The sequence below is a fragment of the Stegastes partitus genome, unplaced genomic scaffold (genome assembly GCF_000690725.1).
Source record: "Stegastes partitus isolate 25-593 unplaced genomic scaffold, Stegastes_partitus-1.0.2 Scaffold836, whole genome shotgun sequence".
In the NCBI taxonomy this organism is placed as follows: Eukaryota; Metazoa; Chordata; class Actinopteri; family Pomacentridae; genus Stegastes; species Stegastes partitus.
In genome coordinates, this window is record NW_007578567.1 from 76446 (window position 1) to 101315 (window position 24870).

General features: G+C 40.7%; 2 protein-coding genes across 2 annotated transcripts; one reads left to right on the top strand and one right to left on the bottom strand.

The window, feature by feature from the left end:
• Positions 1–65: 65 nt before the first annotated feature.
• Positions 66–2557, bottom strand: ccdc59 (coiled-coil domain containing 59). Its single transcript, XM_008292824.1, has 4 exons — positions 2338–2557; positions 1735–2086; positions 1507–1615; positions 66–694 (listed from the first exon to the last, which is right to left on the bottom strand). Exons 1-4 carry the CDS (start codon positions 2483–2485, stop codon positions 527–529), a joined length of 777 nt encoding a protein of 258 aa, XP_008291046.1. The 5' UTR covers positions 2486–2557; the 3' UTR covers positions 66–526.
• A 1017-nt stretch (positions 2558–3574) lies between these two features.
• Positions 3575–23267, top strand: mettl25 (methyltransferase like 25). The gene is made up of 12 exons (XM_008292825.1): positions 3575–3788; positions 7955–8137; positions 8355–8461; positions 8583–9155; positions 9439–9586; positions 12164–12258; positions 14078–14107; positions 14676–14749; positions 16726–16819; positions 17220–17294; positions 19232–19303; positions 22248–23267. The coding sequence occupies exons 1-12, from the start codon at positions 3575–3577 to the stop codon at positions 22353–22355; spliced, it is 1773 nt and encodes a 590-aa protein (XP_008291047.1). The 3' UTR covers positions 22356–23267.
• The last annotated feature ends 1603 nt before the right edge of the window (positions 23268–24870 follow it).

A 24870-nucleotide genomic window follows, 5' to 3' on the forward strand; every position in this document is an offset into this window, starting at 1 on the left:
AGAGAGGGCTGCAGAGTGAACCCTCTTTATCAATGCAGCAGTAGACTCAACACTACATCTGTATCTTGAGTGTTAATGTCTTACTGACAGTTTTATTAGAAACCGCTTGCACATTAACATCAAAACTGAAAAGCAAAACTACAGATTTATAAGCGTGTCTACTTGCTAATAAAAGAAAAACTTGTCTGTTGCTAAATTAATGAAAGATTAGTTTCAGTTATGTCCATTTGCTTTTAGTAGTATTTATTGCCCGTTTCAAAATAAAAGCACTTTACAAGAATATTGCATTAATTCATAAAAATGCATCAGCCTCCTCTCTGGTCTCTTCATATGTTACAATGCCACCTTGTGGTGTGGGATTAAAATGACCTGCAACATTAGCTTTTATGGACCACAATACAAAAAAACTCTCATTATAGATGTGAAAGTTTGGTGTCGGATTACCACAGTAAAGGCCCAATCCTGACGCACCTCATTCGGTTTTAAATAGGACACTCAAACAGCATTTTCCATCATCAGGTCTGATTCAGGATTTCCCAGGTCCTTGGATCTTCTGAAGTAAATATTCCATTTGGAGGTTCAGGTTCGGCTGTCCTTTTTTAGTCTTTTTGCTCAGCATCTGATACGTCTCCATCTTTTTCTGTTTGTACTTCTGAATGGCTTCTTCTCTCTGCTGCTTGTTCTTCAGGAACTCCTGGAATTGGAACAAGAAAAACAAATACAAAATGATGATTTGTCTGCAGAAAGCCAGACTGCAATTTGATCTGAAGTCTTCAAGATCAGATTTTTCTTAAAATAAGTTAAAGTGGCAAACTCTAAGATCTATAGTTCACCCTTTTTGGTGGCACCTGTGGCAATAAGTGTCAACATGAGGTTTGAACCACATTCCACAGAGATCCAAACAGTGGGAACAGCAGAGAACTGAATATATGTACAGCCTAAGGTGCAATACATTAAGCAGCAACTTCTTTGAACAAATTTAGACTGCACTGCTGCTTGTCATCAAGTCTTAGCCTGTTGTGTTGCAATGCCTTCACTGCTTGAATGGGGCAGTCCGTCCAGTATCTGCGTAAGTTGAGAAGCCTTTTTAATTGAAGACCTTAAGAGCTTCAATAGAAGGCAAGAGTACTTAAATTTTTGGTTTTTGAAGATGTTTCCCTTCTAATTCAAGCGATGAGAAGACCTATATATAAGTGAGAGTGAACAACTGCTCCACAAGCATATGGCACAGGACAAGACTCAGGAGTCGACCTGCATGAAGTGTAACATCTTCAAGAACCAAAAAGAGAAGTCCAGTTATCTTCTACTGAAGCGTTTAGGATTAACAAGACTTGGCTGCCTGAGAATTTACACAGACGTGTTTTAAAATCGTGGGCAGAATTTGCCTACTCTGCTGAATGTATGTGTGGTAATGATCCACTGCACGTGTGTGACATCGTCCTTCAGTTGGCACTCAGGCCGCATGAGGTTTGCCACTCTAACAAGTATCTGAGAGGAACACTTCACCTCTTTCTTCTTTCTCCGCTTTTCCCTCATATTCTCAAATTCCTCTTTGGTCTTCTGGTAGGATGTCTTCTTCTCCATCTTCTTCCTCATGCGGTTGCTCATCGGTAGACTGGAAAAAACATGATAGCAGTTACATTGTGACTCCCAAACAGTCTGAAATGAACAACTATCTATCAAATCTAGAATTTCTCTTGTTCGTGTGGTAGTGTTTTCTGTCCACAGACTCACCTTTCTTTCTCTGAAGCTGCCGTTTCTTCTGGATTCCCAGACACAGAATCCATCAGCTCAGATCCGCCCGTGACTTCGGCGTCAGCGGCTTCAGTCGGCTGTGCAGAAGGTTCAGTTTCAGGCACCTCTTTCTCCTGTCGTTTCATTCGCAGTTTACTCCTGTTCACTCTGTTCGCCCAGGCTTCACTCTTCAGCTTCTCTGCCTCTGCCACGTACAGATGCCGGAGGTGTTCTGGATACTCCTCCTTGTACAGCATCGTGGACTCGGGGTTCTTCTTCTTCTTCTCTTTCCGCAGCAGCTTGTTGTACTCATGTTGGACTTTCTGTTTCCTCTTGAACGCAAACCCTTGACCTGAAAAGAAAAAATAAAATCACAGAGGCTGATGTTGTAAAGCTGACAGCAGGATCACTTAGGAAGAAAAACAAGACTGAATTAAGAGTTTTATAATAAAATGAGTCAAGAATCATGTTTATCTTGGCAAAAACATACAGACAACAGCCTGCTTTTTCTCTGTGCAGGTAGGCAAATGAACCAAACACAAATAATCTGCTCCTTATTGACTTAACTGACAAGCTCGTGTGTTGGTTCAGCAAAACACCCACCTTCCTTAACGCTGCCTTCGAATACTTTATTCTCGGGGGTCCATTTTCTCTTCTTTTTCACACCCTGTGCGGTATTTTTGGGTTTCTTCGAGTTGCCATCTTTCGCTGCAAACTTCTTATTCTTCATTTTTTGATCTGTCGGAGCCATTTCAGCTCAGTCTTGTCGTGAAAACCGCTCTGTTTACAACTCGTCCGTAGCTTCACGCAGCATGCCGTCTCTTTACGGACGCTGGGTGATGACGTACACAAGGCAGACAGGAGTAATCGGTTGAGGAACACGCGCTCACATTTTTCAGTGGGTTTATTTAACAAGAAGAAATTTGTAAATTCTCACACCAGCACGTTTATACATGTAAAAGTGCTTAAATAAATAATTTACAAATTATTGTTCCCAACTTGTCAAGGTAACAAATAAGTACATTATTTTTATTTTATTTTTAGTAAATGACCTTTAGTTTTGTTGATCACTGATTAAGTGCAGAATTTTTGGTACACATTGTCATGTATGCATAATAAGCCCTTTCTGTATACATAGAGCATGGAATATTTCATTAACTTCTCTCATTAAATTTACTCTCCTTTCACTCTTCCTGAAGGTCTTGGTCAAGTTGCCGGAAAATTTCAGGGACAAAATCCTATTGTTGGACATGTCAGTCCACACATATATATATGGCAGGCTGAATGTCATACCAGTCTGTCTGAAATTATTGGAGTTGTGGACATTTGATCTTTGTCCTTTAAAGCCACCCTTAAAAAGAAAGAAAAAAACAAAACAAAGGACAGGACAGAACATTTGCAGTCTGAGTGGCTTCAGGAAATCATTTGGCTGCGTCAGTGATCTCCTTAAAATTCCTTAAAAAAATATAAGTTTACTGAAAAACTTGTAATGATCTTAACTGAGCTTTAATTTCCTCTGAATTGTCTTTTTTTTTTTAATTACAAAAATATATATTTTTAGCTTTTTTGACACTGTGCTGTTTTTTATATGCATTATTATTAGTAGTAATAAAAGTAATTACAATAGTATTATCATATAAAAACTTCAACTTGTTCTGTAGTCAGAAAAGAAAACAATTTGCATGCTGCGTTTCTCTTTATGTACATGTCAAATAAACAGTAAATAAATACATCCTGTAAAATCATCGAGCACTTTTTTTCTACAGCTCATGCCTTGCTGTCGCTCTCCACCTCTAGACTCGCATGTTTCACTCAGTTCCTGTCCGGAGAGCTTTTTAACATGAAACCCACCTCGTTCAGCCTCACAGACATTCAGCGGCGGATAGATGAAGTGAAACGGTTTCTGTGTATGACCCTAAACATCGCTAACGCCCACACGGTGGAGTTTTACACCCAGGACGTGTGGAGTCGCTTCGTGGCGGTGCCGCCGCAGGAGGTCCTGTTAGCCGTTAGCCGCAGCGAGCAGCAGAGGGAGCCGCAGCACGACGGAGCCGGTACGGAACCAAGAGCAGCACCACCGGGACGGTTATGGAGGACAGCCTCCAATATGGAAGAGCTAAGGGCTTTTAAAATACATCTCTTAAAGTTTAGTAGTATTTTGTGGACATAAGCCTTTCATTTAAAGAGTGGAAACTGCATTTGTTGGTCCTCCAGCTTTGAGGCTAAACTGGTGCTCCACAGGAACAAGTCAGGATAAAGATACACTCAAAGTTGTCATCTGATTAATTGACTGGCAATAATCACAACTTTAAAACAACAACAACAACAACAAAGAAATAATAATAATAAAAAAACTTTTCTATGTGGTATGTAACATTGTTGCTGCAGTTAAAGTCAGCAACTGAAAACACAAAAAATAAAAAAAACAAGTAACAAGTTTGTATAAGATAATGAGCTTTGCATTTGGTTTGATTAAAGCAAAATTGTAGTCCATTATGATTTAATCACCCTCTAAATTTTTGTACTGAGGCCTTCTTATGTACTTACCTATCTACTTACTTATTCATTCATTCATTCATTCATGAATTCATTCATTCATTCATTCATTCATGCATTCATTTGAACAAGATAAATAAATAGATACTTTATTCATGGACTTGGGGAAATTCAAGATGTCCAGCAGCTCACCCATTTTACACACTATACATAGAGGTGCAATGTACAAATTAGCCTGGAGTTGAGGTGCAAATCATGCTGGAAACAGCAATAAGGTGCCTAAAATGTCATGGGCATCTCACCCTGGTTTACCCTCATCAATTAGTCCATCAAAAATAAAAAAGATCCATCCATTATCTGTACACCGCTTCATCCCCACAGGTCGCCAGTCTGTCACAGGGCTACACAGAGAGACAGACAGTCATATTCACACCTACGGACAATTTAGAATCACCAATTAACCTCAACATGTTTTTGGACCTTGTGGGAGGAAGCCGGAGAACCCGGAGAGAACCCACGCTGCACGTGGAGAACATGCAAACTCCACGCAGAAAGATCCAAGGCTTCCTAACTGGGGATCTTTTAGCTTTGAGCCACCATGCAGCCCCAAAAGAAAATAATTTTCCAGATATTATGATGATGGATTAATTGTTTCAGTCCATCATTTGCTGGTTCTCATTCTAAATCAAGCCTTACTGGGTATTTAATATGTTTAACATTTTACCAAAAGCAGAAAAGCGTACACAGTTAGTAAAACATTAGAGGATTATGGGAAGAAAAGGTACAAATAACAAAAAATGAGTGCAGGATGAGTCAGATTCTTTGTGGACATTCTTGTCCAAGTAGCCTATCAAATGTTCAGCTGCTTTTCATCTACTGGTCTCCTCTGGAGGTTAGGAAGTATGTGTTTAAAAACACTGTCACTTTCACTCTCAGTCTGCTGTAGGGCTGCACAATATTGGAAAAAACTCACATTGCGATATTATGTTTGTCTTTGATATATATTGCCAAAAAAAAAGAAAAAATACAGGAATTTGCTCCAGATGACTTGAATAACTATCAGTGGTGGCCTTTGTGGGGCTCATTTAAAGGAAACTAATAAATTGTGCTGCCTAATGCAGTGGCAACAACTGCAGGACACTGTCGACAGAGTACCTGCTTTTTGTCACGTAACCTTTTTTGTACAACTGTTGTGTTACTTTTTGCAACCAAATCTTCCTTTTAAGCGTTTCTCTCCTGTTCCTCGCCTATTTCGCTGCTCACCCGAGGAGCCTGCGTGTCAACAAACTGCACGTCTTGTAAATACAGTTAAAAATATACTTAATTTATCCAAAGACCCTGAAATCAGAGTAAATTATGTTCCATCAGACAGACTTCTCTTGTAGATTAGTGGTGCAATTTTATTTTATATTAAGCTGCACTTCTTAGCATGATTTGTTTCAGTTATTTTTGCTTAATTTCACATTGTAATTCCTGCGATATAACTATTATACATGTGCACTTTGCAATCTTGATGCCGGAGCGTTATATTGTGCAGCCCTAGTCTGTCATGTAACTACTCCTCTACATTTTCCTGCAACATAATAATGCTGATAATAACCTGAAATGCTACTTTTTGTTTAGGTGATATGCTTTCCTTTTATTTTTCTTTACTTGACAGAGTTACAATTTAAATTCAAGCATATTCGTGTAGGCCAGACTTCTTGAGCTCTGCCTGATTTCTCTCAATGTGAGAATCTCCTGCTTTTCTTTGTCATGTATGACAGTAAATTCAATATCTTTGTGTTGTGATATGGTAGTCGAACAAAATAAGCTTTTTGAAGATGTTGCTTTGGGGAGTTGGAACTGTTTTTTGAAGGTATAGACCAAATGATGTGTTAATTACTCGCTAACATAATAGGCGGGTAGTGAACATATTTATTAGATGCAACTACCATGGTGATGGTGGCGCACATAAATGTAGTGGCCACTTCAGGAGACAATGAAAGTGAGCGTTTAGTGTCTTGTCTATCCCGGACGTTCATTCCGCAGAACTTGCAGCTGGGAGACTTTGTTGGCCATCAGGACAGCGAATGGCGCTGGAATTCCGGCGATCGGTTGTGATGTGGATATACTACACCAACACGGAGTCCGATTGGAGACTACGCCGGCAGTTACCGGAGAGAGAAGGAAGCGCAAATGGTGCGAATGTAAACAAAGGAGGAGGAAGAGAGCCAGGAGCCATGCTAAAGGCTAAAGGCTAACCCCTCCAGACCAGCAGGACCATCCTCCTACTCTCCAATGTCCGCTCCCTCAACAACAAGCTGGACGAGCTACGTTTGCTGAGAGAAACCCACAGAGAGTGGAGGGACTGCTGAGTGTTTGCTTTAACAGAAACATGGCTCCATGACAACATCCCAGACGGACATACAGCTGGAGGGAACCACATTATTCCGGGTGGACAGACAGACAGCTAGCTCTGGGCAGCATCTGCGGCTTCACCATCGTCACACCATCATGTGTGTCTTTGTGTCCCTGAAGACCTACCAGGACCTCATGTTCAACGAATGGCGGCGCGCATGGACGCAGCGCCCCCTTCAGGAGGCAGCAAGAGGGAACATTTAGTGTCTTATCCTAGACGTGCATTCTGCAAAACTTGCTGGTTGAACAATCCTGAAGAAAGGCTCTCTCTTCTTGCCTGTACGACTGTGTATGTACAGCAACATGACAATAAACCTGATTTGATTTGATTTTTGAACCCCGCTATGGCCACTTCTGTTAAGTCACTGCAGAGGCTCAGGACCAAAATCTGTGTTTATTAATAATTTATGAAGCTCTTGATTAATTTATTACCAGAACTTGCAATTTGTAATTACAAACAGAGAGCAGGGTTTCTGCTGACTCAGAATGAGCCTTTGTGCAGTGACTGTACGGATATTCAGTCCACAGTCAGGAAACGGATCTTACTTTAAAGGAAATCTGTGTATTATCCTGTTATTTTTGACCACTTTATATAAGAAGATGCCTGTTATGCTTGAGTAAATGAAACCCCCATTACCAAAACGTATTTTCAGTCCTTATCATTTTGGCGCTGGTGATTCTCCTTTGGCGCTGACTTGAACCTCTTTTGGTGGGCGCCAAGATTTCTTCCATCCAGGAAAAACCCTGGAAAGGATAAACACCGGATAAAGGGATTTTTCACAGCTTGGCAATAGCTGTTTTAATTAAGTCATTTTCTAATCTTCATAATCAAATATTTTTAATGGATGATGACTTTAGGAATTATCTAATGTAAAGGGTCGCCCAAATTGAGAAGACAAACATTCTCTACCTCGGGTGTCATCAAGCCCAGCAGCATTTTTTTTGGCATTATTTGCCACATTTTTTTTTTTTGATTTCATTTATTTTTTCAGAACACAGAGACAGTTTTTATGGGCACTCAGATTTGGTGGAAAGCGGTTCCAATGAAAACACAGTCACAGTGGTAAGATCTGTGGATTATCCAAATGTCGCAGGGATATTGTTTCTGGAAAGCATTTCGCTTTTTAAAAATATGATTCTCCATCGCCCAAAGTAGCACAAACAAAAATTGCATTCACCTCCTTTGTAGTGGGATGATCGCGTTAAGCCAAAGTAAAGTTGAAGCGAAAAGAAAAAACAACGTAATTACTGAGATTTACCTAAAAATCCTATCACGATTTTGTGCAGCTTTGCTAAAAATGTCTATATCTGTCTCCTTAAACAGAGCCTTCCGGGACCACATTTGGGTTTTGCCGTGATTCAAACCGGCTGGTTGACGTTTGTGAACTTCTGCGGGCGGCCAAAGCCCACTCTCTGCCTGGCCTTGGGGTCTGTATGAGCCGGGATGAGCTACTGCAGGACCTCAAAGGGAACGTTGCCGACTCTGACATCCCACCGGCAGGGACAGGTAGGGGAGAATGAGCGGTCTGCACGCTTTGTTTCATGCTGAGAAAAGGAAACCAGTCAAGGATTGTTCAGGAAACTCAAATTATGACCACGACTGGGGGATGCTGTCATGGGTTTTGAGTTATGGCCTTTGAAATGTGCGTCCTGAGCAAATGTGACATTGAAGTTTGAGTGTTTAAAAAAAAAACCAAACAGATGGATTCTTGTGTCAAACCCAGGTGCTGATCTGGAGGCAGATGAATTTATGAACTCTAAGAAATCCCATGAGGTGCAGTCCATGTCTGAGGTGGTGGGCTGTTTGGCGAAACACTGTAACGTCAAACAGGTACGTTTTTAAAGCTCTGTTTAGGAGAAACTTGACTGATTTTTCTTGTTCGTAGCTGCCGTGCAAATCATTGTCAAAACCAAACGCGACTCTTAGGTTCCCTTTCTCTTTCAACACCCAGGTGATCGATGTGGGCTCAGGGAAAGGCTACCTGAGCTCATTCCTGTCTCTTCAATACAACCTTCGGGTCTACGGCATCGACTCCTCCACCACTAACACTCACGGCGCTCAGGAGAGGAACAGGAAGCTGAAGAAGTTCTCCAGGGCGTACCAGAAACACGCCAAAGCGGCAGAGACACAAGGACAGGCCACACATTCGCCTCAGGAGCAGTCGGCAGAAATAAAACCCGGGCTGAATGGAGACGATGATGTTTTATATGGTGTCGGGGCAGGAAATGAGTCACAGGAGGAGGTGTTAATCGGCTCGTCAGATGTCAACCCGGCGGTGGAAAGGCGTTCAGAGCTAAACCCAGAAACAGAGGAGCTATTCCTCAGCGCCCTATCGTTGGATGTGATACAGGCTCCCAGAGTTCCCCCAAGTCAACTCAGCGCTGAGGAGAGGGAGAGGAGGAAGAGGGAGAATCTGGAGAGGAAGGCTCAGAGGAGAACAGACAGCCCCGGCGCTGTGTTTTCACCACTCACGTCTTACGTTACTGCGGAAACTGAGCTCCGAGAGCTCATCAACGAGCTGGAGGTGAGCAAAAAAAAAAAAAGCCAGAAAGAAAAGGAATAAATGTAGAGTGTGTTGCCCAGATAGGAGAAAAGCTATACGCTATAGTAGCAAAGCACGATTCCCACAGCAGCTCCTAAAATTACAAGTCTGTCAGGGCAGCTGGTATTTACATTACTGGAGCGAGTGTGGGATGTGAAGGCAGTGCCAGTTCTGCAGCACGTCATCATCGATAAATTTTCCCATCGATCCCCGCCCCTCCCTTCCACCTCCTTTTTCTGTTCCGTCCGACTTCTCCAAACTCCAGGACGCCGTCGTGGTCGGCCTGCACACGTGTGGCGACTTGGCGCCGAGCACGCTGAGGATGTTTGTGGCGAAGCCGGAGCTCGCCGCAGTCTGCAGCGTGGGCTGCTGCTATCACCTGCTGTCTGAAGAGTTTGACCCTGTTGGACGAGGTAACCACAGACACACACACAATACTGGCAGTGACACAAGCAGAGATGCAAAGTGTTTGTGTGCGTTGGAAAGTTGTGACAGTACATTCTTCACACACACACACACACACACACACACACACACACTCCTTAGTTTCTATTGTGCGCAAAGTTCACAGTCTTTATTTTTGTTTCTGTCCTTCTCTTTCTTTTTCCCATGATCCCATCTCAGACACCTGCAACATCCACTTTATCACTCTGATCCTATCTGAACTGAAATATCGGCTTTCCACATAAAACGACATAAACACTTATAATCATATTTTATAGTAAACAAGTCAAATGTTCCGCTGAGAGTCTGGCGGCTCGGCCAAGTTAGCCTTCTGGAGATTGAGTTGAGCTCAAAAACCCACTGTTAGAGCCATTAGAGTGGATTTATGGATTTAGGATGGCTGTTTAAGGCCGCTGAAAATGAGATTTTTTTGACCTTTTTATTTAGAATCATTTGGAAGAGACTGATTCTGCAGCTAGTATGCAGTATTTCATCTTCACTGTTTTATTGCCTGGACTTCCACATGTAGGAGGCTGTTGTCTGCTGCTGCCTCAAGTTGACGGAAACGCAGGTGCCAAAGCGCCGGATCATAGACTGATATCATCCCCGTTTTGTATATTCCTTCACTCCGCGGTTTACGAGGTACGAAATCGTCTACATGTGTCTCCCTGCTGCGGCTGTAGCCTCTGCATATCTATAAGAGAGAACCTTCGCTACAGTTGATACAGTATCGCGTCATCTCTTGTTAACGGCGTGACCTTCGACTCTCACGTCATCGGGACCCGTCGCAGCGTCAGCCAAGGAAAATGATATCATGACAGCTGATTGAAAACACTCCTCTCCGCGCCCGTTTCTCGAGCCCGATCTTTGAAAGAAGCGAACAAAGGGCCTCCACTTGCACACTCTTTTCTCTCCCCTGTTGGCCTTCCAGTGCAGTCTGGGCTGCTGGCCAGCTCCTGTGGTGGCCTGTCTCACCCTAAAAGGAACTGAAGAGCTGAAAGAAGGCAGTTATACATTTATGTCATCTGCCAATTCCTTAAGTGCAGCATCCATGTCTTGCACTTTATGTGAGTCAAAACTCCTGCTATTTACTCACAACTGCTCTAAAATGAGTACAAACAGGCGTCTACGGTCTGAAGCCAGCGTATTTCTGAGTCTACGTGTCCAGTCACACACAAGGATACGAGAAATATTTGTCTCTCTGACTTTTAGTGTATTTACATGGCCACTTCAGATGTGAACTCCGTGGCCAACACGAGTCTGCTTTCTATAAACAGCTCTGTGTACGCACCGTAATCTGCTCTTCAGGCGGAGGAAAGGCTCGTCTGCTTCAATTGCCTCCGTGTCAGCTGCCATGTGCCGGGCAGAAGTGAGGCTAACATGTTAGCGTGCCCAGAGCGGCTCGCCCGACCATCCGCAGCTGCACATGTTATTAGCGCTTCCTTTGACTATATCCCTCTGGATTCACTGTTCCTTGGCCTCCGTCACTGACCCTTTTAGAAATGACATGAAAAGGATGGCAGGCTGTCAAGCAGACACACTCAGTACCTTCCCACTGGGATCCTGTGTGTGTTTGTGAGCGCCACGGTTGGAAATATGTGGATCATGTTGCTGTTTTTTTTTTTGTTTTTTTCTCACAGCAATAATCAGAGGTCAATAATTCTGCTTTGTAAGGCAAAATATTTAAATATTTATATTGATTTCTCTTCATGTCCGTGCATTGAAGGCAAAGTTTGACATGTGGGGAAATTCTCTGGTGTGATCTCCTGCCGAGAGTTAGACAAGAAGATGGTCCACTTTTATGCATATGGTAAATATGAAGCTACATATGGCTAGCTTCGGGTTGACAGATGGCTTGACTCTCAACAGGTATCAAAATCCACCGACCAGCATCTCTTAATCGGATGCTACATATCATTTGTTAAACCGTACAAAAACCAAAATTAATAATATGGCTTTGGAAGGCTTGTTATTTCTCCTTGCTTTTAGTTCTGTGCTAAGCTAAGGTAACCGTTTGCTGGGCTGTAGCATAAGCTGTATATTATAGATGCGTGTAGCCTCCTGGTCTGAAAATGAAGCCAATCTGGTTGTGATTAAAACCTGCGTTCTGTCCAACAGCCAGCAGGGGGCAGCAGCTCAAGTTTCAAAAGGAGATTCGATTGTATAAAAGTCTATTAGATAACAGCTCTACTTCTCCATTGATTTATTCCCTAGGGAAACATTTTACTTATGAGTTTATGGGCTCAATTGCTAGTTTTAGGACTTTTTGAATACAGCACCGTGTTCATTTTGTAAATTTGGTCCCATTTAGAGCAAAATAGACTTGAAGGAAGAGCAAGCTTTAGGGCAAGATTACCTCGTGATTTGGATTGTCTTCCCTCACTTCAGATTTAATCTATTTTATCTGCAGTAAATCGAAAACAAGAAGACCAAGTTCTTTCAGTAGCTATTCATATCCATTTATATCATCTAAGACCCCACTTCCCTCCCTCTCAACCCCAATTGACCAAACTGTTCAATCCTTTTACTTCTGTTCCCTCTAACAGAGTGTTTGCACAGCTTGTGTGGTTTCCCTCTGAGTCAGTACCTCCGCGACCAGTCCTGGTTCTGTGGCAGAAACGCCAGGATGTCGGCGTGTTTGGTGAGTTTGGTGGATACAAAAAAAGCAAAACATGTTGTCAGGGATGGTTTTGTAGCAACAACCTCTAACTGACAGTTAAGTAGGTTGTACACTGATGAGCCAAAACAATTTGACCACCCACAGATGAAGCAAATGCCGTTGATTATCTCATTACGGTTGTGCATGCTAAGATGTGGGATATATTGGGTGGTAAGTGAACAGTTGGTTCTCATAGTCGGTGCGTTTTTATATGGGAGAATTGGACACATGGAGGAAATTTGAGGGGACCTTTAGAGTAGGGATCGACTGATATGGGTTTTTCAATGCCTGATGCCGATATATGAAGTGGGTCGTTTTGTTTTTTGTTTCTTTTCTAAAGCATCTGATAAAATACAAGAATCTAATAGGCATAAGAAATGAGACACTAAAGTCCTGAACTTAATTAAACGTCTGAGTTTGTCTGCAGTCGACAAAATCAGTGTGCTCAGGAAATCAAACAACTAAACCTTATAAAACTAGAGGGCCCTCAGTAGAGGGACATAGTCGCCCAGTGTATGCATGTTTATCTGATTCTGTGTTTTACTGTGCGCCTACTTGAGGATGAACTTGCCGTGATTTTGCCTTACAATGATACATAATGTAACAAGAGCTGAGTCTGTCATGTTACACAAATGTTTAGCATAGAGGGGAAGCGTTTTGTTGTAATTCACGCCTACGGCTAAGCACCTAAGATGTATAACCTCGAGTTTGACCTTTTGTTCAAGGTCAGATGTCACATCACCAATATGGGTTCCTATCTGATTGTCATAAGAAACTATGTGTTTATCTCACACCTTTTCCAAGTTATAATGGATTTAAAATTTGGCATGACCCTTGGTGTGACCTTGACCTTTGTCTCAAGGTCATATGTGACACCACCAGTTTATAGGCCGTGTATGTCTTCCTAAGTTAGTATGCTAAGCTTATGTCTTTTTGTGCATTTTCAGTTATACAGAGCTTGTTTGGGAAATGCGACCTTTGACCTCTGTAGTGGTCACCAATGTATGTACTGACCTCAAAATCTAGTCACTCCGAGAAGGGACCATACCGAGGTCGTGTATGAAGTTTCAGGTTCAAACTCCTCTCCTGTGAAGAGCTAGACTGTTAACAGAAAAAAACAAACACACACAAACAAACACACGGGCACGATTACTCTATAGTTGCCCATCGATGGGTAACTATAGTTAATCATATGGTTGAAAAATAGGATTTTACAGCGGCATGTCTTAGCAGTTTGTTCCTCTGCCTCTCCTGCTCAGTTTGCCACATGTTTAGTTTTTCCTCTTTCTCCTTTACCGATAATGGCATCTGTAATAAATGTCGTCTTTTCACAGCCCTGGAGGTGAGGCTCACTGAATTGGAAGTGCGCCTCTGCACCATGGAAAATGACCCATTAGCTGCGGTAGCTAATCAGGCTCCAGCAGCCAGTGTGGACCGACCCAGTGCAAGCCCTTGTTAGCCGCCCCCCCGGTAATCAGGCGATGCAGACAATCTGAAAATCGCATTTAATTGGCTGACCGATTAATCAGTCTATTGCTATTTCAGAGGTAGCGTCACTGAGTCAAACTTGTTTTGGCTGCACATAAAGACCCAACATGGTTTCAGGCAGGGGTGGGTATAATGTTCTGGCTCATGAGTGTAAGCAGGGAATGTGGATGAATAGCTTTTGAACAGAGTGCCCGGAATATTTTTTTTTTTCTTCTGTGTCTGCAGCTCACTTTTTATTTTTTATTTTTTTTTCCATGAAACACTTTGTCTTAACGCTTTGCCATTTTTCTTTAAAAAAAAAAAAAAAAAACAGGCGCTGGAGAGAGTTTCACTTGGCCAAGGGGTGAGTAAGACATGCATACTAATTGTAATCAATACCATAAACTAGTAGTTATCATTGCACAAGAATGGGAGTTGAATGTCTTTCTGTAAACTATCATTACACTCATCAAAACAAATCTATCAGCATATTTCAAACCGCAAATATGGACGTTGACAATCACCCAGAACTGTGTTATCTTCATCAGAGATCTCCCGCATGCATTCAGACAGTCGGCCCAATAATTCTGCTATTGTTTTAAGTCCGTGATTGACTACAGTGTATTTATTTGAAATGTGGAGCTCAGAGGCTCCAGGCCAGAGCTGTTACACGAAACCTGCAGCCATTAATATGGAATGTTTATAAATATTAATGCAATCACGGAAAGATTGATTACTTGCCGGAGCGGGGTCTGAATCCAAAAACAGGCTTGATTGCTTGCTAGTGTTGCATTAAGTTTGAAAAGTGTCAGAAATATTCATCAAGCGTTTGTAAACACGCTGGATGAAGGGAATAAGAAACTTTTAATGTGAGAAGCACCGTAAGCTGCGTTACGTTAAGTCAAATAAATACCTTTGTCCTTTTCCTGCAGATTCAGATGGAGTCTTTGTTCTACCGAGCGGTGCTGCACGTTATTCTGAGGGACCACTACAGCTCCTATAAAAGGTAATACACAGTGAACCTACATCTGGACTTCAGTATGAGAAATCACAGCGAGGATCCAACAAGTTAATCTTTTCCCAAAACATCGTATTCCATCATTGTGTACAGTAACATGTGTATTTTATGAGATTGATGCAGAGCAGAACAGGCACGGAGCTTCCATAGCAGTCCAAAGGGTTTGTTTTCTTTGTTCTGAACCAGAAAGGAAAAGTTTTCATTTCTGGTTTATTTGGCTTCCAAATGAACCATGACTTGCAAACAAAAGTCACTCAGTCGTAGACCAGGTTTTGGTAAACCGCCAGGTCAGACCTAATGAATTATAGACCTGCGTGATGAAAAACAAAGATTAGTTAATGAACAGAGTGTTAATTGACATGAGCGCTGACAGTTCGTCAATTAGGTCTTTTATTTAAACACTACAGACGCGCCAGTGGCCACGTGAGACTACATTTAGGACTGTGTTGCTTTGAGCTAATGTTCACAACTGCTAACATCCTGATTTTATTGTTCACCATGTCAGTATAGAATGTTAGCATTTTGACATTTGCTATCAGCACCAAACAGATATTTGGTCAAAAAAAACAAACAAGCTACCAAAGTGTCGACCACACTGAAGTTTGACCAGATGATGGCATCATTTCTGTGTTATTTGATCCAACAGGCACTCAAGAACTGAGCTTAGAAAGTCTCATTTTGCACAAAATGCATAAAAAATGTCTGTCCTAAGGCATTTATTTATTTCTGGAGGGAGCATACTGTATTTCCAAAGTGTCTCCTTAACCAAAATACATTTTTAGTCTGTTCTGTGTGATCTTATTTTGATAGCTAGTGTAGTATTTTTCCACTTCCACTCACTGAGCCAACCGTGAAACTGTTTGAAGCCTCCCTGCTGAGGCGCTCCTCTCTCCTCTCAGGCTAGAGAAAAAGGTGAGGCCATCAGAGTTGTTTCCAATTCATCCTGAGGGGAACATGAATGCGTCAGATTTCACAGCAGCCCACCAGATCGCTGTTGTGACACTTCAGTAGCAACCAAAAATATCAGCTTGCTAGTGGCGGTTGAGTAAATGCCAGGGGATCACTAAAGTCACCAGAATGCATCCTCTGGGAACCATGAATGTTTCCATAAACTTTCATGGAAATCCGTACAGCAACTTTGAGTTATTTCAGTCTGGACTGAAGCGAAGAAGTGATGTGTTAGAGCCATGAGAGCACCTTTTTCTTTGGAAGGAGGTGAGCCACTGCCTGAAGAAATGTGAGATAAAGATGCTAAAACATATAAGAGCATAATGTCATAAAGCACACAGATAAAGGTTTAGCTCTTGTGCATTTCCGATGGCCTCAGGCAGCATCATACTACCTGTATTTGTGCACGGGTTTAGCATTCTACATTTTTATTACTTTCCAGCATCTCCTTTCCTTCTTGTTTTTGACTCCTTTTTTGGATCCTTGATATTTTAACGACCAAAAAACCACAGATTACTAGTTAGTAGAAAAAAAATCATTAGTAAAATTGGCTTTAAGCTCATGCATTTCCAATGAAGAGAGAGTATGTAAGCACCAGTCAGACTTCAGTTTGTCCTTGATTCACTTTACCATGGAACGCTTCCCAAACATGAATAACTTCTGCTTTGCACCCATAAAATCAGAATTTTTCAGCCAGTCTGACGCAGCTCTTAGATTTCTTCTGCCCGACTAAGCTGAACAATACAAAGAAATTCTGCAGACTTCAGTTCACCGCTATCAAGTGTTCTGACTACAGAGATTCCTAAATGACACTGAGAATTCCCCACTGCCCTGTGACCTTCAGTTCAATGAAGGACATCAGATCACCATTGAATATCCATTGGTTTTCTCCAAACAGCACCTATTCATCATCGTTTAGTCCTGTAGGAAAAACACAGCATGAGAGTGAAGGTTTATTTCCCTGAGCAGAAACGTGGTGTTCAGGGACTGAGAAGTAACGCCTGTTTGTTCCACAGCGAAAAGCGAGTCGGGAACGTGTACTCCAAGACAAAAACGTTTGTGGACTACGTTCGTCGTGCTCTGCGCAGACTGGAACTGGATGAATCAAAGGTGAGGAGCAGAATGTGACAGTCGTCTCACGGCTTCCAGAGACACACAGCAGGAACACAGTTGGGAAAACATGTCATGCGTCCTTCTGCAGTTTCAGCTTCAGGTCTTTATTTAGAAACTCCAGCTACTTGTCAGTTTAGTGAACTACACAGGTACTCTCTTGGTTTAGGATGTTGCCAGGCACCAGCATGTTGAGGAGTTTATCATCCGGTTGCCCCGGGTAATCCTAGGAATGGATATGACGTGTTTCTGTCTGTTTTATGTTTCGCACAACTCTTAAAAGCCATAAACCGTTTTCCCCTTTTTTCCTTCCACTTCAAGTCTTCCTCACACTTTCCTTCTTATTCCCCCATATGCATATTCTGACTCACATACGTGGAACCTCGCTCTCCCTCTTCAGCTTTCAGACAGCGACATCGAGGGTTACCATGAAACGTACAGAGCGAGGAGGGATGAGATGCATGCCTTTAACATGGTAAGTCCTCAATAGGTTTGAATGGAACTGTTGAATATGAACAGTCTGTAACACCCGTCTGATTACAGCATCCAAGATTTTAACATACACTGAGGAGGAAACATCCCACCTCCCATATGGCAATATGCTCAAAATATTCCCCCAATGGAGCTGATGTTCGCATTTAGCTCGTAATGTATTTTAAATTCCGAAGCATCACATTAGAGATAGTTAAAGGAAATGGCAACATATGATAAACACACCCAATTACTTTTTTAAGTTTCGCTCAAAGTGGTTTTTGACTTTTTCAAAAAAAAGAAAAGGTTTTTTTTTGTTGTTTCCAGACAGCATGCCAATACCGGCTACAATGAAAGAATAATTACACATTTTGCGATACACCACTTCCTAAAGATCTCTCTCATAGTTTAGCAAAGTTTTGTTTGTTTGACTGCTTTTTCTGCTCCTTCTATTTAAGCCATGTGTAATATAGCCTATACCTCCACCTTCTTATGACAGTACGCGGCCTGGGTTTTTCATTCCAAAGCAGGTCATGAAAACAAGCCTAACTCGAATTGACATTTGTCTTTATTTTTCTCATTTTAAAAGTTTACTTCAAATTAGCATGGAAACATGGCTGCTGTTATCAAAAATATATCTTCAAAGTTGGCTATACTACATTAAAGCAGGCTCAGCCATTCGATATAATCATTACCAAATGTATTCTTGATCATAACTAAATAAACCAGTTCTAGTTTTATGTTGGGCTGCAGTTTTACATGTGGTTTCTCCAATTGGCGTGACTGTAAAATCCATTGCTTGACTGCTGGAGGAGGGTTCAAATTGTTTATTTGTTTATTTAAAGGGATCCCCATTAGCTGATGCCAAGACTAGTCTTCCTGGGGTTCGACAATAAAACATAAAAAACAAGCATTACAGTCTCAAGTAGTAAAAACAGAACAAAGTTAACAATTAATGTCAAACATTGTTCTGTGTCTTTTCTCATTGCTTTCAAATGTACTGAAAAATAGAAAACTAAAATGTAAAATGAGCCTGAATGGGCCACATCACTGCCAATTGATGTCATAAAAACGATCATTTGAATGTCTCTGAATGTTGCCTCGCCAGACTGTTGTCTAGTGCTGACAGTGCGGTGCAGAATGGTCTAACTGCACCTCAATAGGGGACAAAAAGCTCTGGCTTGTTTGCATTTCTTCAAACCAGTCACAATCACACTGGGCTGTGCTAAGTTAGGAATGCAGCAATGGCGTTTCCTCAAAATAGTAAGATGAAATCAGAAATAGTAAATTAGATTAAATTAGAGAGATGAACACTGCCATTAAATTGTCTAATTAAAAAAAGCAGGCTTGCTTGACTGCAAGACCCAAACCTGTTCAGTGTGATAGGTTGCTTACTCAGAGGTTTCATATGGTGAAGGGGTTATACCCGCAGTCTACATCCGGTGAGTCAGAATAGGTTCCCTCCCCGCTTAATGTTGACTCCACGGCTACAGCCTCGATGCCATCTTTGTATTTTAATCCCGTGGCACTGCTCCCGCCGCATCAACCTGTTTAGACTTTGTGTCGAACATTTTCATTCCCGTTAAATGCCAATGAATTACACGCCATTAAATGAGATCATTGTAGTCTGTGGGGAAATAATGCAGCAACGTCTGTACAGAACGGGAAGAAAAGCAGCCTCTGGTTTTCTCCGAGGCCACTAATTGTGGTGTCAACCAGGATACCAATTTTCTTTCATGATATAAAGCAGTAAAGTGGTTTTTGGGGATCGCCCACGAGCTACTGGGAAGACACAAGTCATAGTGGGTTTTTAGTGTGTTTCCAGAATGAGCAGCAGTCTTAAGAGAAACAGCTTTGTTCCAGAGAGATGGTCGCTATGAAAAACACAGATATCAAACAAAATAAACAATTTAATCTTTTTCTTTCATCCTCTTTGTGTAGCTGAAGGTGACCCTTGCTCCCTGTATCGAAGGCCTGATCCTCCTCGATCGCCTCTGCTACCTGAAAGAACAGGTAAACTCCCTGGAGTCAGAGCACTCTCATCAAAATGTCAAATCTTAGTTACATGATTTCAGTTTGGCTCTGCTCCAGCGTTGCTTCAGAACAAATCTACACAAGCACAACACAGCCTAGAATACGCATCAGTCACACTGAAAGACAGACGGTCTAAATAGTAAAGCATCTACACCCAACAACAATCAACATTACTTGGAAGCAAAAAGTTAAACTAATGGATAGAAATGTGCTAGAAACACAAGAACACATGTATTTCAGCTGGACTCATCTTCATGATTTGCTTGTACAGCTCGTTGATTTAAAATTTAAACCCCAGATGATGAAAGTGAACGCACACAAATCTACACTGGAATCACCGCTGATGCTGTATTATAATCGTAGGTGTCGGCTAAATTAAAAGCAGCCCGCTATTTTTCGTCGCATGCTTCCGCGGCCAAACACAACACGCTAATCTTCAGCCTGAGTCACCGCGATGAGATACGCACGATCCGAGCGCTTTGAAGTTCTGATTGCGTGTGATTGTGCGTCGGACGGACTTCCATGATGGGGTCACGTAATCAAACCATGTGACATCAAGAGGACTGGTCAGCTTCGAGAGATCTCCCTCGAGGAGGAACGAAAGAGGAAAGAGAGGAGGTGATGGATGTATGTTAATGTGATCCATGTGATGATAAGCGCGCTGAAGCATGTTCGGTCTTAAACAATCACGCAGATTATGTGTACAGTTCTGTGTGTTCCCTTTTGAGGGGCTGTGATGCTAAAGCAATGATGATGCACCGATTAAGCAATGTATACTCAGTGTGGCTGTGTTGTCCTCGTTTGGTCCTCTGAGCAGACATCCCAACCATTGTTTTAGGGAGCAACACTTTTAGGAACAAACTCAAAGGATTTTATTCTCATACAACAAAAGAGTTGCTTAAGGGATGATAATGTTTGTCAGTTGGTTGATCCAAACTCAGATGACTAGCCAACTGTTGAGCTAAATCATAAACAGATTTTTATGTTTCTCAGACAATGAATGTCTTTACTTATTTACTTCCTGTTGAAAGTAATTCGTTATGATACTGTCACGACCGTGCTTAGAATCTGTGATGAAAGAGTGAGACGCAAGGTAAAGGCCAACGAGTAACTCTTTTATTTTGATGAAAGCACCGGGCCCTGGCGTCTCTTTTGTAGTGATGTTTTGCCTTCGCCACCTTCTGCAGTATAGAAATTGACTCAACATATAGACAGTATATTCAGGCAAGTAGGCCGTCACAGCAACTTGTTACATTCCTTTGTCATTACGCCACACCATCGCCTGAAAAGCATCATTCTTTCCTGACAAGGAGGACATACTTTTTTTTTTTGCTCTTTGTATATAGTATTACCACAAAGCCACACTGCAAATGTGATGAAAACCCAGTGGTAAGAATTCTTCACAGACTCAAGGTGACACTCCAGTAATGGTTTATGATCAAATACCTGCAGCACTAATGACAATCCCATTAGCCTGTGCTGCCTACACACTGCCCACTTTGTGAAACAAAAGAACGATGGTGTGCCACCTGCTTCAATGCAGAGGAACAGGTCGTTCTAAAAGAGATATTAAGGATATGAAAAAATGAAGACAAAAAGCTAAACTGAAAACAAGGCAAGAGAGGAATGCTGATAGGAAGTAGTTAATCATGTAGGTACTATATTTATTTTCCTACTCTCAATGCAGCTGCTTGTTTTTAATGTGACAACTGCACATTACAGCTCTTCAACTGTCAACTTTATATATTTAAACATGACACTCAAGAAGCGCATTTAGGTCTGACCCTGTCCCATATTAAAGTATACGTACTCATCACTTACGTTTTCGGACAAATTTAAGTAAAATAAATGTTATTGGTTAAATATTCTCTGTGCTAAACACCAATGGACTGATCAATTTTCTAATCTGTGGTCTATTAGCTGCAATACCACCAGTGTAGAACAGGCCTGGCAACAAAGCAGGACCAAACATAAGAACATTCTTGTGCGTTTTTACATCACCAACAAAATGCATGCAGGGTTCTATGGCAATTTGATGCAGGCCGTTTGCCTGCTGTAGCTGCACAGCTTCATTCAGCAGCATTGCTAATGTACAGCTCTATAGGTTTCCAGATGTAATGTACTTCCTCAGTGGTGAATCTGTATCGCTTAAGAGAATATTATCAGGGGAAAAATTGGTGAAAGGGTGTAGCTTCTTACAGCAGATGAACAGAACATCATCCGGAGCAGGTTAGCTTTGCAGCATCAGTTAGCATACTGATCCAGCAGGTTGACAGAGAGCCACTTCTGTAATACTTAAAAGTCTGACTTTAGGCTCAACTTACCTAGCTAACTCATTTATCTCGCTTTGTAATACAGCCCCTTTGCAGGCTGTTGAATCTAAATTGTATCTAAATTTCCAAAAACGCATTAGATGTAGCTGCTGTAATTTAAAAGTAGTTTGTTTGTGTCTTTTTTTGCTTGTTAAAAAACTGCTTAAAATTGTTCATCACACAAGAACAGTAGCTAATTTAGAATATTTAAATGTGGGGTGACTTTATTGAAATGATGCATGCGCATACCTAAGTTAGAATAACGGATGGTTTTCCTGTTCCTCCCATTCTTACCACTAAAAAAAGCATCATACATACCGTCTCTCAGATGCACAAGTTTGGCTCTACTACTGAACAGCTAACTACCAGAGAAGACAAACTTCATGTTGCACATGAACATGAGTCCAACTGATACAGCATTTGCACAGATATTCCTTGTCTGGGGATTCAGTAGACAAATCTTTGATAGAGAAAACATCATACAGCCGAGGACGGCAGCGGACGCAGAGCCAGACTGGGATGAGAAGATTTTTTTTTATATATCCATGTGTTTTTTATTCAGTTGTGCTGGCTCTTATTGCTTTATGGGCATGTGTCTTTGTCTCCTGCAGGAGGATGTATCTCTCTCTACACTGGTGCAACTGTTTGACCCCCTGCTGTCACCGAGATGTTACGCTGTCGTCGGACTCAAGAGTTATGGAAAGAGAATCACAAGCTGAGGAACTTGTACATATGCACATGATTACATTGCACTGATTTGGGGCCAGTGTCGATACACAATCATATCAGCGATCGCACTTTGTATTATTTATACATTCTCCCCTGCTTGTTTTAATTAGACCTAAGATTACATCTAAATGTTATCATTTATTTATGCACGTTCTACTGGAGTACCATCATATTTTATTTGACATACTTTACTGTTAAGGTAAAAATGTATCTGAAGTACTTCCAGTTCTCAGTCCTTGACCTCGGGGTCTCCACATGAAAACTCAGGCTTTCAAACACCTGGAAAAACTGTCTGGCCCGCTTGATTGAATTACATCTATTGCAGCCTTTTGTCTTTATGTTTGAGTGACTCTTGAGAAAACACTTGTTTTTAAGGGCCATTTAGGGAGCCAGGGGCATTGTGGGATTTAGGGAGACTTGGATCCCCCCCGACAGGTCTGGAAAGACCATTTCTAGGCTCCCGAACCAGAGGAAGTCGGGGGAAACGACGGACAGGGCAAGAGGCGCCCTTGACTCTTTTTTTCACTCTTTTCTTCTGTTTTGCTGGGCCTTCGGTCATTTAATAAATCATGCTTTTCTAACATGTATGAAAACAAATATTTAGTTTTGTGGACACGCATGATTTACGGTGGTGGGAAATACACCAACGCTGATAGAAAACAGATGCAAGGCGTGACAGGAAATTAAGAATTTTAAGTCACCAGTAAAGTCAAATTATGTTACACTGGAATTGTTATTGATTGCATTTACAAATGTAACTGTGCTACTTGAAACAAGTGACCTTTTTTTTAAAGAAATTAAGTTAAGGATGTTCATACTTAATTTGACACTGCAAGAAGATAGTTTGGACTTGTGATTATCATGTCAAATCAGCTATTTGGAGAATAAATGGTTAACTTTTATTATATATTACGATTAAGAAAACATTCACATAAGTCACCTTTCATGCTGGAAAATAGTTTGGTGTGATTAGCAGAACATGCAAGCTAGTTAGCAAGTTGAAACAGTTAGCAAGGTGTCGCTAAATGTGATAAATAGATGAAACAGATAGTTATCGTAAAGAATAACCTGTTGAAATACTGTTGAGGTAGTAAAAAAAGTTACTGAATGCCTGATATGGCTTAAAGTTACAGTGAAATAGATTAAATAGTTCAGGGTAATGACAAAATGCTTAAAATATTTAGCTGAAAACACTATCAATGGTTGCTATAGCTAATGATCATGTGGTTAAACGGATAAAACCGCTAAAATTTGCAGCTACATGGATGAGATAAGTTTGTGTAATTCTTAAGATTTAGCTATATAATAGGTGGTTGAAAAAGATGAATGTAATGGTTAAATGGTAGAAATGTTCAGCTAAAAAGACGTGGTTCATACAGCTAGCATAAAACAACAAACGGTTGAAAAGCCAGAAGTAATCATTAAATGGTGGAAATGTTTTGCTAAGAATAATGAATATGTAAATATGATATTTAAATTGTTGAAATAACTATAAGTAGAATTTAGATGGTTGCAACAATTAGCTAAAAATAAAATGGCTGGAATAGGTAATAGTAAGGAATCAACAGTTAAGTTACCCAGAGGTAATGGTTAATGGTAGAAATGTAGCTAAAACTGATGTGTAAATGCTTGATATAGTTTAGAGTAATTAGTGAATGATTGAAACAGCTAATAGTAGACTACCAGTTAAAATATTCAGCAAAAAAAATCAACAAAAGGTTGAAATAGCTAAAACTGAGCATTTAAATGGTTAAAAATATTTAGCTAAAAACAGTGTAGAAAAGGTGACGGAAACTTCAAGGTGACGAAAAATGTAGTTATCAAGCAAATTTGTTTAAGTTACCTCAAATGTAGTTTTACCTCAACCAAGGAAAAAATATACAATGTTACCAACTTTATTGTACCAACCCAGTCTATTAAAAATAAAGTTTGCATCTTAAAAAGTTCATCAAAATCATTAAATTAGAACTTTTGTCTTGCGAAAATTTGTTTAACCAGTTAAGTGATTAAAATATTAAATATAAATTATATTTAAAAAAAAATATAAAATAGAGGATAAATAGTTGAAATAGCTCATTATGACAGTTGAAGGGTTAAAATAACTAATAGTTAAGGTTCAAATAACCAGCTAAAAACAATGATGAACTAAAAGCAATGGTTAAATTCATAATATTTAGCTAAAAACAATACAAACAAATGTAATAGCCTAATTGTTTGAGTAACTAAAAGTAATAGCTGCATTGTTGAAATGGCTAAACTAGTTAAATGGTTCAAATGTTTTGCTAAAAGTAGTCGATAAAGGTTGAATTAGACGGTAAAAAACAGTGAATAGATGTTAAGTTACAGTTGAATTATTTGAAAAAAAAAAAACTCAATTTCCAATTTTGTACGATTTTATTTTAATATTAGTTTAAAATCATTTCAAATGAAGACACATGGAACATGAGTGATGTCAGTGAAAGGCTTCTTGAGTTCATCCAACAGGGCTGAACGTATGATTAAAAA

Coding starts and splice junctions, on each gene's coding strand:
- ccdc59 (XM_008292824.1), bottom strand. CDS start 2,485: ATGGCTCCGACAGATCAAAAAATGAAGAATAAGAAGTTTGCAGCGAAA. Junction 1,616..1,734: donor GCAGCTTCAGAGAAAGAAAG/GTGAGTCTGTGG, acceptor TGTTTTTTCCAG/TCTACCGATGAGCAACCGCA. Junction 695..1,506: donor AGCGGAGAAAGAAGAAAGAG/GTGAAGTGTTCC, acceptor TTCCAATTCCAG/GAGTTCCTGAAGAACAAGCA.
- mettl25 (XM_008292825.1), top strand. CDS start 3,575: ATGAAACCCACCTCGTTCAGCCTCACAGACATTCAGCGGCGGATAGAT. Junction 9,587..12,163: donor GTTTGACCCTGTTGGACGAG/GTAACCACAGAC, acceptor TCCCTCTAACAG/AGTGTTTGCACAGCTTGTGT. Junction 17,295..19,231: donor AGATGCATGCCTTTAACATG/GTAAGTCCTCAA, acceptor CTCTTTGTGTAG/CTGAAGGTGACCCTTGCTCC.